At 45.4% G+C, this 12,470-nt stretch overlaps 1 protein-coding gene across 1 annotated transcript in view; it reads right to left on the bottom strand.

Annotated features, from left to right (window-relative positions):
* The window catches only part of LOC138288222 (sodium-coupled monocarboxylate transporter 1-like), a 237,024-nt gene that overhangs the window by 11,047 nt on the left and 213,507 nt on the right, over positions 1-12,470 (bottom strand). Inside the window, exon 14 of the mRNA XM_069229605.1 lies at positions 11,298-11,386. Coding sequence (XP_069085706.1) covers positions 11,298-11,386 — 89 coding nt within the window. The remainder of the gene's footprint in view (positions 1-11,297; positions 11,387-12,470) is intronic.

Consider the following 12,470-nt stretch of genomic DNA (forward strand, 5'->3'; position numbering starts at 1 on the left):
TGGCATAGTGAGCCCAGGACCCACGCCTGGGCATGCCCGGGGCACTTAGGGTGACAAAAGCAAGGGCATGAGCAGTGCAGGGCCCCCCAGGCACAGCCCCATCACGCATTCCACTGCCCGAAACACAGGCAGTGGAATGCACGGCGGGTGCTGTTGCACCCGCTGCACCACCACATTGCATCCGGCTCCATTAAGCCGGCTGCAATGTTCCCCGCTGGGCCGGCAGGCAGAAACACTGTTTCTGCCCGCCAACCCAACGGGGAAGTCAAACTAGGGCCGGGGGGGTTCAGGCCGCCCGTGTGGCCTGTTGGTGGTAAGACATTAGCGGGCTGCCTCCGGCGCCCGCCACTGTTATAATGAGGCCCTCTGTGTGCTCATAAAAGCAATGTGTGTTTTCACAAATAAAATAGTTAACTCTGGTCACCTGAGCTAAAGGTATTTTACTTTGCTGAAAAACATCCCATAAAACTAATTTGCACCAGAAGGAGAGGGTCCAAAAGACTGACTGTGTTCAAGCTGATGGTGTTTCGACCTTGTCAGGGAATTTAAACGCCATCTTCCTGATTGTGATTGTGAACACATCAGAGCAATAATTAAAAAACAACTGCACTAGGGTTATTTATTCTGCCAAACAGAGAGACTATGGAACTTATGGGTCTCAACTGCAAGAAGAAAGAATGAATCACTATTATTGCTGATATGTGACTATTGTGCATTAAGCGAGTCACATGTAAGGCATACAGTACCTACAGATTATCCTGGCAAGATTAATTGGTCTGTAATACAAGGGACATGATTATTTGCATTTCAGAAGGCTATAATAGCATGGAGCCAGCAGGTGTTTCCATAAAACGCAGTGCATAGTGGACTCAACAAAGCAACTGTCACTGTTTTCAGCATTTTACTACCATCAGATGTATGGCTGGTGTTTGATTTGAATTTTACATCATTCAGTGTGCACTGACCTAAATAGACGACCAGTAACCATACTGAATTATGAAGAATGCTCCAAACAGAAAGCCATTCTATCCTGGTGGCACCTGGTGGAACGTCCAGCCTTTTCTGCTTTGAGAGTTGTCAACCAAGATATCTTTGGTGAGACTTGTCTTATGTGGTATTCCATGGAATTGCTTTGCTCATCATTTTCATATAAGTAAGCCACAAAGAACTGTTTCAAGCCAGGCAATGGTAAAAGTGCTTCATGATGGTGCCCGGGCACTCTTTTAACCCAAAGGCATACATTTAAATTAGTTGAGGCCTTCTAGGGTGGAGAATGCAGTCTTTGCTTTAGCTTCTGATGTCAAGGCCACACGCTAGTTACATCTGGAAGATAAATGGATCTGAGGTTCATGTTAAATCCCAGCATGTCTACTATCATTTCAGCTTGGGGGTCGGGGAGGAAACAGTGTTAGAGACAATGTTGAGGCTCTAGTAGTCCAGAGAAAAGGGCAGATCCATCAATTGTTGCTTGGGCTCTAGCATAGAGAACTGGTCGATGGACTACAGGATGGCTTAATTAAGCTTAGGTCCAGCATCTCCAGATGCTTTCTGACACCTTGGGGGTCATTCTGACCTTGGCGGACGGCGGAGGCAGTCCGCCAAGGTACCGCCGTCAGAACACCGCACCGCGGTCGAAAGACCGCGGCGGTGATTCTGACATTTGCCCTGGGCTGGCGGGCGGCCGCCAAAAGACCGCCCGCCAGCCCAGGGCAAATCAACCTTCCCACTAGGATGCCGGCTCAGAATTGAGCCGGCGGAGTGGGAAGGTGCGACGGGTGCAGTTGCACCCGGCGCGTATTTCAGTGTCTGCTGGGCAGACACTGAAAAAATATTTGGGGCCCTCTTACGGGGGCCCCTGCCGTGCCCATGCCATTGGCATGGGCACGGCAGGGGCACCCAGGGGCCCCGCGGCACCCCCTACCGCCATCCTGTTCATGGCGGGAGAGCCGCCATGAACAGGATGGCGGTAGGGGGTGTCAGAATCCCCATGGCGGCGGAGCGCGCTCCGCCGCCATGGAGGATTCAGACGGGCAGCGGAAAGTCGGCGGTACACTGCCGACTTTCCGTTTCTGGCCGCGGCTGAACCGCCGCGGTCAGAATGCCCAGCGGTGCACCGCCAGCCTGTTGGCGGTGCTACCGCCGACCTCCGCCATGGCGGTAATTACCGCCATGGTCAGAATGACCCCCCTTGTCTATATTACTCAAAAAAGATAGGATGTCCCAAATGTCTGTATCATGTATATAGTCACCAAAGCAAGGCTTAAAACCAGAATCGACCATAGGAAAAATATTCAAACTGCCCCACATTGCAGGAGATAACAATTAGAATGGGATGATAGTTGCATGTTTTGATCAGGGCATTCAACCCTGTTTGAAAGCAGCCCCAGCCTGCGACAGAATCTGTAAAATGGAAAACTGACAATTTGGCCAGTCCGGCCCTGACAGCTAGGTGTTAGCAATCAGATCAGGTAAAGCAGGTGGGCAAAGTGTCCTAACGCTGCCGTTGTAAGAGTTGAGTACATTAGGCTCCCTCAACTGTTCCATTTGTTCCTTGAGCTCGCATCATTTCTAGGATTGGCTGATTTTCTCTCCCTTTATCTCCACAGTGTCTGGAAGCAAGGCAGTGCTTACGACTGGCTGTGCGGCTGGCAACTGTCTCCTTTGAGCTTGGAAATATAAGTCTCTTGCCCTTCTGAACAGCCCTCTTTGCTACCCACTGATACGGAGCCACAGCAAAATGTTTGAAGTTGTTTACTGCAGGTCAACAATGCACTGGTTGAGCTTTGTCTGACACTTCTCACCCGATTTCTCTGCAAGTATTAAGTTGTTCAAATATTCATAATCCGTATCTTCTAAACTTTTTCACCTATGCATCCCAATTTGTCTTGACCACTTGCATCTATAGCTCTTCCTATTGCTTGAACTTCTTGAAGCTGGAAATGTACTGAGTTATTTTCAAGTCAGATATCCTATCCTTACAAGGACCAACTTTGTTTTATCTTTCTGCATTTGCTCAGTATCACTTAGCTGGGGATAGCTACAGTTTGTATGCCACACTGGTCATTGCCCTAAAAACACTTTTTTTGTTTAAAATTGTTTAAACATTATATACTTAAGACATGCAGCACCATCAGTGAAGCATAGTCTGAAATAAAAACACATAGGGCAGTAGTTTAGACTGGAAAACTACAGGCTAATCAATCATATTCAGAACTTTTTAATAAGAGTCCAAGGGACTCATGAGGCAGTCGTCCCCACACAGTGGGGAAATCCTTCCCAACAAACACTAAGAGGGTAATTACGAGTGTGGCAGTCTATAGACCGCCACACTCATGGTGGCAGTCTGGACTGCTGCCAATGTGGCGGTCTGACTGCCACATTACAACCCTGGTGGGTACGGCCAGCTCTGCCAGGATCTTGGACCCCGGTGGTGTGGAGGTGGAGGAGATCCTAATCTGTCAGGGTAGTGCTGCAAGCTGTGCTGCACTGGGGATTACAACCTCATTCTCTGCCAGCCTTTTCATTGCAGTAACACCACCATTAAATGGCTGGCAGAGAACAGGTGCAGGGTGCCGCGGGGAGGCCTGCACTGCCCATGCACTTGGCCTAAATATACCTTTCTAATACTTATAAGTATTAGGACCTTTGTATTCATGTTTTACATGTCCTGACAGTGAAAAGCTCCCAAATTTGTTGTTCACTCTAGCGAGGATATCTCTCCCATAGGTTAATAGTGGGCTACATTATTGCGATGAATAAGCTATAACTTCATTTTGGGAACAAACAGGGAAATCTTTCGTCCACTTACATATATATTAATTTAAAATCTCCTTTAATGGTAAAGTCAGATTAAAATCTGAAAATGCCACTTTTTGCAAGTTGGCACTTTGTGCCTAAATCAAAGCTGCCTATCTCCTCGTATTCAGGGTCAAAACACTATGAATGTCTCTCCTGTGGTGTGCTGTGAATTCCTGCCAGACATGAGGACAAAGGGGCCTCAGGGTTGAGCAGAGTGTTTCTCTCCTGAGAAGGATGTCCTTCGGGCTGTACTCAGCCCTTTCTGAGCTTAAAATTGTAGCCTCAGGGCTATGCCCACCCCCTTCCTGACTTCTTAGGGCCCTGCCCTGACACTGACCAGTGCAGCTCACACCGATGCCTACTTGCCTCTGTCCCCTTAGAAAGATTTGAGTCAAACCCAGGAAAGGAAGAAGGTTGGACAAAGAGGACATTCTCCACCCCTAGGCTGGCACTAGGTAAAAAATAGCACCATTAGAACCTCTCATAAGAACACTCCAGGACCTGTGGAAGATTCAAAAGGACTACCCTACTGTCTGAAGAAGGAAGACTGGACCTTCTTGTCTTAAATACAGTATCTTTAGAAACATCTCAAAGGTAAATTGGCTGACATCTTGTTTGAAATACAGAGATACAACAAGCTTCCAGTGGCCTTCCCTGCAACTGCCCAGGTGACCAGCACCAACTGGACCTGCTTGAGCCCTGCTGCTGGTCTCTGCTGGAGTGAGACCTGATCCCCAAGAGTTGTCCGGGACCCTAAACTGGCATCAGAGTGTGCTCTTCCTCACAACAGAACTCCAGGTGAAGATCATTACATTTTGGGCTCCTTACAACTATAAACTTCGCACTTGTATAGCACACTACTCACCTGTTAGGGTCTCAAGGAGCTGTACACATCCCACTGTGGAACCCCTCCTGGCTTTTCCCTATGATGCACCCACTCCTGGGCAACCCACAGGGTAAAGCCAGGCACCCAAGCTCTGTCTGGTCTGTTGTGGAGATTAAGCAAGCTACTGCCCATAGTGGGACCCATTAATTAGATTAGGCACTGAGGCGAGAATTATCTGGTCCAAGGGAATTGAGCCCAAGACCCGCCGAGGTGGGAGTTGAACCCTGGTCTCAGACCAGATCTCTGCATGAGGGTCTGCCGCTCTAACCACTGTGCCACACTTCTCCACAACTCTGACTATGAGCAACTCTTCGTGGCAAGGAACAACAGAGTGTGATGCCCACCAAAGTGAAGCTCCAGTGACATCCTGATCTTCATAACAGCTGCAACCAACCATGTCAGCAACAACAGTTGCATCTCCAGCTAAATCAAAAGCTAAAGTGACATCACGCTGTTCACGCCAAACAGCAGCCACCCATATGAACTGCCAACAGGAGGATCCAGTGGTGACCTGCTCTCACACTGACAACAACATCATCGTACCAACAACCAACACGAAGCTCCAGCCGAGTCTCCTTGTGTGGACTTGGACTCTGAAGGTAAACTCACCCAGGCAAACCTGTTTCCCGCATCAGACTCACGTTCCATGGTGGTCAGCCTGAACTTGTAACTTTTATCCAGTCCAGCGTGACTAGATATCCATGAGTGGTACTTTGTACTTTTTGGCACCATCTTCACCTAGAACTTTAAAAATTCATAACTCTGGTTCTACTGATTGGATGTTTGTTGTTTTTGGTGTCATTTTATTTATTAAAATGAACTACATTTTTCTAACTTTGTTTAGGAGTTTTCTTATGTTATGTTTTCATTTAATTACTATTTGAGTGATGCAAACATTATTTACATATTGCCCCTAAGTTAAACCTGACTGCTTGTGTGCGATGCCACCAGAGGGATAAACACAAGTTTATTTAGTGACTTTTGTGGTTCACCCTGACAAGGACTTTGCTGTTTTACTTGAGTAAAGCTCTCAGCCCCTCTCAACTAATAACCCACTTTCTTACATGCTGTACATGTGCCATGGCATTCAGGGGGCATCTCTGGATTCTAATTTATGTTGGGCATCTCTGACTGTACTCCTCTCATTTCGGCATAGTACCATATTTGAAATGTAAGACCCACTTGTTCTACTATCATGTGACTGGATCATACTTTTTGTGTGTACTGATATGACAGCAGTGACAACATTTCTGTAGGGGAATCAACCTCTTATATAACTGCTACTCATGCTGCATGTTGTCAGCAACCGCATTTACTTGCCGCACGGTCTTTGCTTACTAAGAATGATTACCTTGAGGACAAGGTTTTCAAATGCCCAAAGGCTCATCTTTCAGCACTTCTGCAAGCAGTTGTACTTCAGCATCCAGAACCTGCCATATCTCTCCACTTGGTTAGATTCACTAAATCAATCCATATAATCTATCACAAGTATTGTGTATATGGTTCTCCCCTTTCCATGCTGTGGTTGAGTTACAGCATTCAGCCATAACCTGCACATACAATGCTATTTAATTGGCTATACGTGCCCTTTATTCAACTCTAACACCAAAACACTGCCCTGCTGAAGTTATTTGCACCACTCTCATACTGATGGATCAGTGATACAATATCATGGCAAACAATATAATTGACAAAAATATAATGTCAAAAATATTGTTTAATACAATATCGTGCTCCTATGCTTTTAATGGTAAGGACAATAAAATCTGAAAAATATATCATATTCACTAATATATTCAAAAATAGAAAAAGCATCATTTTTTATATAAATAGATTTTAAATATGTTAAATATTTTAATATATAATTTTAACTCATAATTAATTGATACTATACATAAATATGTACTTATATAAATGTACAAATGTGTGTGTGTATTTGTGTGTGTGTGTGTGTGTGTATATCCACTTAAAAAAAACAAAGATTACAGGAGGGGCATTATAGTTTAGTTGAGATTTTACATACATAAAACCACTGAAATTCAGCTGTTATTTCAAGTAACTGTAACTCGTGCCCTAAGGTAACAATAACTCACACCCCTGCCATGCACAGTTTTCTCATGAATAATTTCACTGCAAATGTTACAGTGATATTATCAATGATGTAATAGAAGATGTCATGAGTGATGTAATATCTGGGGTAATTAGCGGTGGATGGCGAGGGTGTGAGTTATAGGTACCTTAGGGCACAAGTTATAGTTACATAAAATAACTCTAACTACAACAGTTGAATTTCTATGGTTGTGTGCATGTAAAATCTGAACCTAACTGTATAGTCCCTGTAACCTTTGTTTTTAGGTGAATTTCTATGTTTTTTAAATTCTACTTCCTAACTATAACATCCCTGTAACCTTTGTTTTCTTCAATGAATCTCTATTTTTTTTTACGTTTATTAACTTTAATTACTCTAAATTAATCCGACCATCTGCGACCTACCCCCTATGAGCACCAATCCCCGTGCCATGCCCAATCTTCAGGCATGGATGGTGGGGGATGGTTGCAGGGCCTGGCCAAAGGGCAGATCATGCAGCTAACCACCTAGCACCCAACCCCACACCAAGCATAGCCTTCAGCCATGTACAGTATGGGGTTGGCCACAGAGCCCGGCCACAGTTGAAGCACTGCAGCCTACCACCTATAAGCACCCAACCCCGCACCTCACATGTACAAAGGGTTGGCCGCAGGTCAGGCCAGGCCCTCTGGGCTACCCCCTTTAAGCACCCAACCCAGCGCCATGCACAACCTTTGGGTGTGCATGCAGAAAAACGTGTGCACGCACGGCTTTCAGAAAGAAAAGAAAAGAGGGGGCAAAGTAAGAAAACCATGACCCCCTGGCCAAGGTACTGGGGTACCCAAGGGACCCCACCAGGGCAAAAATGCATTTTTGGTAAAATTCGGGATGGATACATGAATCTGGGGAAATTTCAAAATCAAAAGAACAAGTGCAGTCTTCGGCACTTGTTCGTTATAGCCTCGGGTAGACCAGGTCCTCGGAGCAGTGACCATATCAAAGAAAAGGAGGGGGGACACGCAGCCCCCCTCCTAGGACTCTTTTGAGCCCTAGGGGTCTCCACCTCCCCGGAGGTATATGATAATATTAGTGGGGGGGGGGTTGTGCAGACCAACACCCTCCATTGGACTCTTAGGAGCCCGGGGGACCACCACCTCTCTGGGCCTTTCTTTTGAAAAAGGAGGGAGGCCACCCGGACTCCCTCTTGGAGCTGTTTAAAGCCCTAGGGACCACCACTTCCCTGGGGCTAAATTAAGTGCTTTAAATGGGGCCTTGTCGACCCCCTGAACCCTGGGGGACCACCCCTCCCCACAGCCTAAAAAAAATAAACTGCAAGAGGGGGCCATGCAATCCCCCCTCCCTAGGTGATGTTTACACCAGGGACTCCATTCCCCATGGCCTGGCCATGTTTTAAAAGGGGGCGGGCCATACAAACACCCCCCCTTGGCCGATTTCAGCCCCCGGGTCTCCATCTCTCAGAGCCTGTCGACGTCTACAGTTTTACAGCTCCCACTTGCTGGAACTGGAGTTAGTGTTTTCTCTCACTTGGTTACAGGGATGTTAGGTTCAAATTTTATACACACACTACCTTAGAAGTTCAGCAGTTAGAGTTATCTCAAGAAGCTAAAACTCGTGCCCTAAAATAACTATAAGTCGCACCTTTGCCATGCGCTGCTAATTACCCCACGTATTACATCAGGCATGACATCAGGCTATAACATCATTGATAACCTGCAACAGTTGCAATATAATTATTGATGAGAAAACTGTGCATGGCAGAGGAGTAGGATCTTTAAGTAGTAATAAATTATTTTACGGTAATCCAACCCTCATCGCCTTTGGCTGTGTGCAACAGGGGTTGGCAAAAGGTCCTGGTCGGTTGCCAGGTCCTGCGGCCAACCCCCCCAATAGGTATGCAACCCTATGCCATGCAAGGCCTTTGGCAATGTGTGACACCCAACCCACCTTGTGCCACGCATAGTCTTTGGTGGTGCATGTCAGGGGTTAGCCTCAGGGCCTGGCTTGCGGCCAATCCCCATAGGCACCCAGCCCTGCGGCTTTTGGCTGTACGCGGCGGGGGCTAGCCACAACCCCTCCTAGGTACTCAGCCCCCCACTACTAAAATGGGAGGAGGCCGTGCGGACCCCGTCCCCAGCCTGATTTGGGCCCCAGAGACTCCATCTCCTGAGGCCTGGCAAAATTGTGATAGGGGAGGGGGCTGCGTGCCAATCACAAAAAGGGTTCTTTCTGGACCAAGACCTAGATTTCTGCAAAATTTGGTGTAATTCAGTCCAACAGTTCTGGCTGTAGTTCTATCTAAAATCCCGATGGGAAGCTGCATTAGGGAAAACATGTTTCAGAACCCCCCAAATTTTACTAAGCCCCCACTTGACGAATCACCCAAAAATATTCAAGACAGCAACTGAAGTGAGTGGCGTACTTGTTTTGAAATTTTTGAGAAGATTCATCAAACAGCACCAAAGTTATTGGCAAAACAAAAATCGATTTTCCTATGGAAACTAGGTCTAAACTATAAGGATGTATATACATGAAGATGAAGGATCACAAGAAAACATGAGATCTGTTGAGATAGCCAGTAATCAGAGGTATTGTCAGTGATGTTCAGTCCATCTGGATGCAGTGATTTTAAATGTTACATCCAGATGCTTTCTCTGGTGTCTAGTAGTTCTTCTTTTAGGACATGTTCCACAGGGAAAATCTTCAAATCTGACAGCAAATGATCCAGCAGTGTCAGCTGTGCATCCAATAAGCAAACAATCTTCTATTACCTGAGGTGGACGGAAGACGAAACATTGTCGTGGAAATCTATTTTTGTGATTTGGTGAGCTGATCTGTTGAGTCTGTTCTTTCTTGTGTTTGTATATTTATGTATATATATATGTATACGTATAAATATATATATATATTTATAAAAACAATGCCCTTTCAGGCTTACAGTGGTAAATAAATTATGCAAAAAAGAAGCAGAAAATCCTGGGTAGTTCCCATGTTTAGGTGGAGAGCAGCTCCTGTATAACGTATAACGTAGCCTGCAACACCAGTGACACTCTGAATCTGCTCACCACTGTTTTTCTAGCAAAATATTTTACGCATAGAATTAGCATAATGCCAACCAGGCCAAGCTAGAAAGGAACAAAATACCACACCAAAGTCTATAAGCTGAAGATTAGCACAGTGCCATCCACGCCGAGCTGTAAAATAACAAAAACCTTTTACCATTTCAGGCACAGTTTTACAGCTCTGGATTGGTAAAATACCGCATTACAGATATGGCAGTCCAAGGACAGCCACACTTGTGTTGCCGGTCGGCCCGTTGCACTCAGGGCAGTTTGACCTCCCAATTACAAGTGAGGCAGGTGGACCCGCCTAAAGACTGCCGTCCCCGTCAGGATTATGGATCCTGATGTGGTGACAGCAGCCAGGCTTGTAACCAGCCATGGCGGCATTGAACTAAAAAATTCTAAGTTAATTAAAATTACAAGCTATATTTAAACAAAATAACCTTTATACAAACAATAGTAACACATAAAATAATTTATCAACTAAACTACATTCAAATAATTTAAAAAAAGCTCTGGGTCTCATTACGAGACTGGCAGGCCGACTGTTGGCCTGCCAGTCCCGTGGGGAGGGAACCGCTGTGGAGCTGTCGGTCGCTCATCTAGCCCAATTACGATCTTTCCACTGAGCTGACCAGCAGAAACCTACATATTAGAAGGTTTCCACAGGTCAGCCTAGTGGAAACAATGCAGCAGCATTGGCCTCAGCTCCTCATGAAGTCAAGGCCAATGCCGTCACACAGAGGGTGGCCCAGCACTCTCGGAATGGGCACTGCCTGCCACAGCAGACAGTGCCCATTCTGAGGGTGCTGGGCAGGGAAGCCCCTGTGGCCCCAGCACTGCCTTTCCACCAGCCCTTTCATGGCAGGGACCCCACCATGAAAAGGCTGGTGGATACGGGATCCATGATGAACATGACAGTGTTGAACTCAGCATCACCATGGCTGACCACGACTCAGACCACCTCCACCCAGCCAGATTCCATGATTGTGGCTGTGGTCTGCTGGCAGTCCGACCGCTATGGTTATAATCTGGCGGTCGGACCACAAGGAGTGTGGCAGTCCAACCGTGATGAGGTCCTATATTTTGACCACCATAGTGTTGAAAAAGATAATAAAAACACAATATTATTTATTATATCACTTACTCCAAAACATGTTATTCTTGTCAATTATATTTGCGTCACAATATTTATTTTGTGATAATTCTGTCGCCTGATATTTTAACACTGATATTTTGTCCAAAAACCCTACTGACACTGTTGGCAGTTGTAAAATGCGAAAGTGTCAGATTCTGGTATGTGCCTGAGTGATGCTAGATAGCACTTTTTAGCTTAATATTACATACTTTGAGGTTGTACCGTTGTCCAGTTCTTGCTGAGATCAGTGCTGTCTTGTCACAGCAAAAAAATAACACTCATATGCGTAGAGTAATTAAATATGCAATTTGATAAAGATATACTTACTTTCTCTTTTGCACAGCATGTGAAGATGTCAAAAGATAAATCTTCTCTACAAAGAAGGAATTTCCGGTCTATATGTTGCTTTGTCCCCCCTAAACATGGAACAGTACAAAACAGAAAATCTGAAAATATTCTTGGAACTTCTAAAAACCTCTCCTGCAGCTCGTGCTATGATCGTCTAATATCGGTATGGTCCATTAGTAGACATTTTGGCATTGAGATTATTGTGGATTTCTGAAGTATTTAATTTGCTCTAACCCACACACCCACTGACTAGGCCCAACAATGCTGAAACCGACATGCATGTGGTCCTTTCAGGAGGAAGCTTCACCTAGCAATTCAGCGTAGACTGTGCCCATGAAGAGCAGGGTCTGTAATGTTTTGCATAAGGTGGGCCTTTGATTGAAGTAGAACAATGGGTGAAAAACGATGAGTTGGAATGCTACCCTGAGTGATTGCCAGTGGTTGGACTATTTGCAAGCATTCCTCCCATCAACTTTTGTGTGAGTGGATTTCTCTAATCCACAGCACCCCTTTGGGCTCTATTTAAAATTGGATAGCACAAATGTTGCTTCATACCACACATACAAGGGAATTGTATAACAGTGCTCATACAGATTATATATTAGGGTACACGTTGTGATTAATGTTTCATTTTACATTTTGTTCTACGGGCTGACAATAATTGTGGGTTTTATTTCCTATTTATTTTATTATTTATGCTACTCTTTTATCAATTGACCACTGCACAGTATTGAGGTTAGCTACATTACTGTTCCACATTCTTCCACTCTTTCCCACCACTTCACCAACTAAGCATTTAAAATACTTGTGCTACAAGTGGACCTCCGTCCTTCTCACTTAAGAGATAATTTTTACCACGTTTTTGTGTCTATCCATCTGGAAGTCTTCAGTAGTTCCTAGGCTATGAGATCTGTTCTGTTTGCTTATACGCTAGCACTCATCTCACCTCTATTGCGAAATATCCTGATATCCATAACTAGAGCCAAACCAGTCCTGAGTTGCTAGTGTTCTAGTTCATGGAGGACCTGGCCTGGCTGTTCAGGCTGGACTGTTCCCATGAGAAGCATGGTTCGGCCTGATTTGCATATGGCTGGGTCCAGGCTTATTTGGCATTTTTAGGAAATTGAACTATGGGTTGCGAAGCTCCCAGAG

This window comes from Pleurodeles waltl, chromosome 4_1 (genome assembly GCF_031143425.1).
Source record: "Pleurodeles waltl isolate 20211129_DDA chromosome 4_1, aPleWal1.hap1.20221129, whole genome shotgun sequence".
NCBI classification, from domain to species: Eukaryota; Metazoa; Chordata; class Amphibia; order Caudata; family Salamandridae; genus Pleurodeles; species Pleurodeles waltl.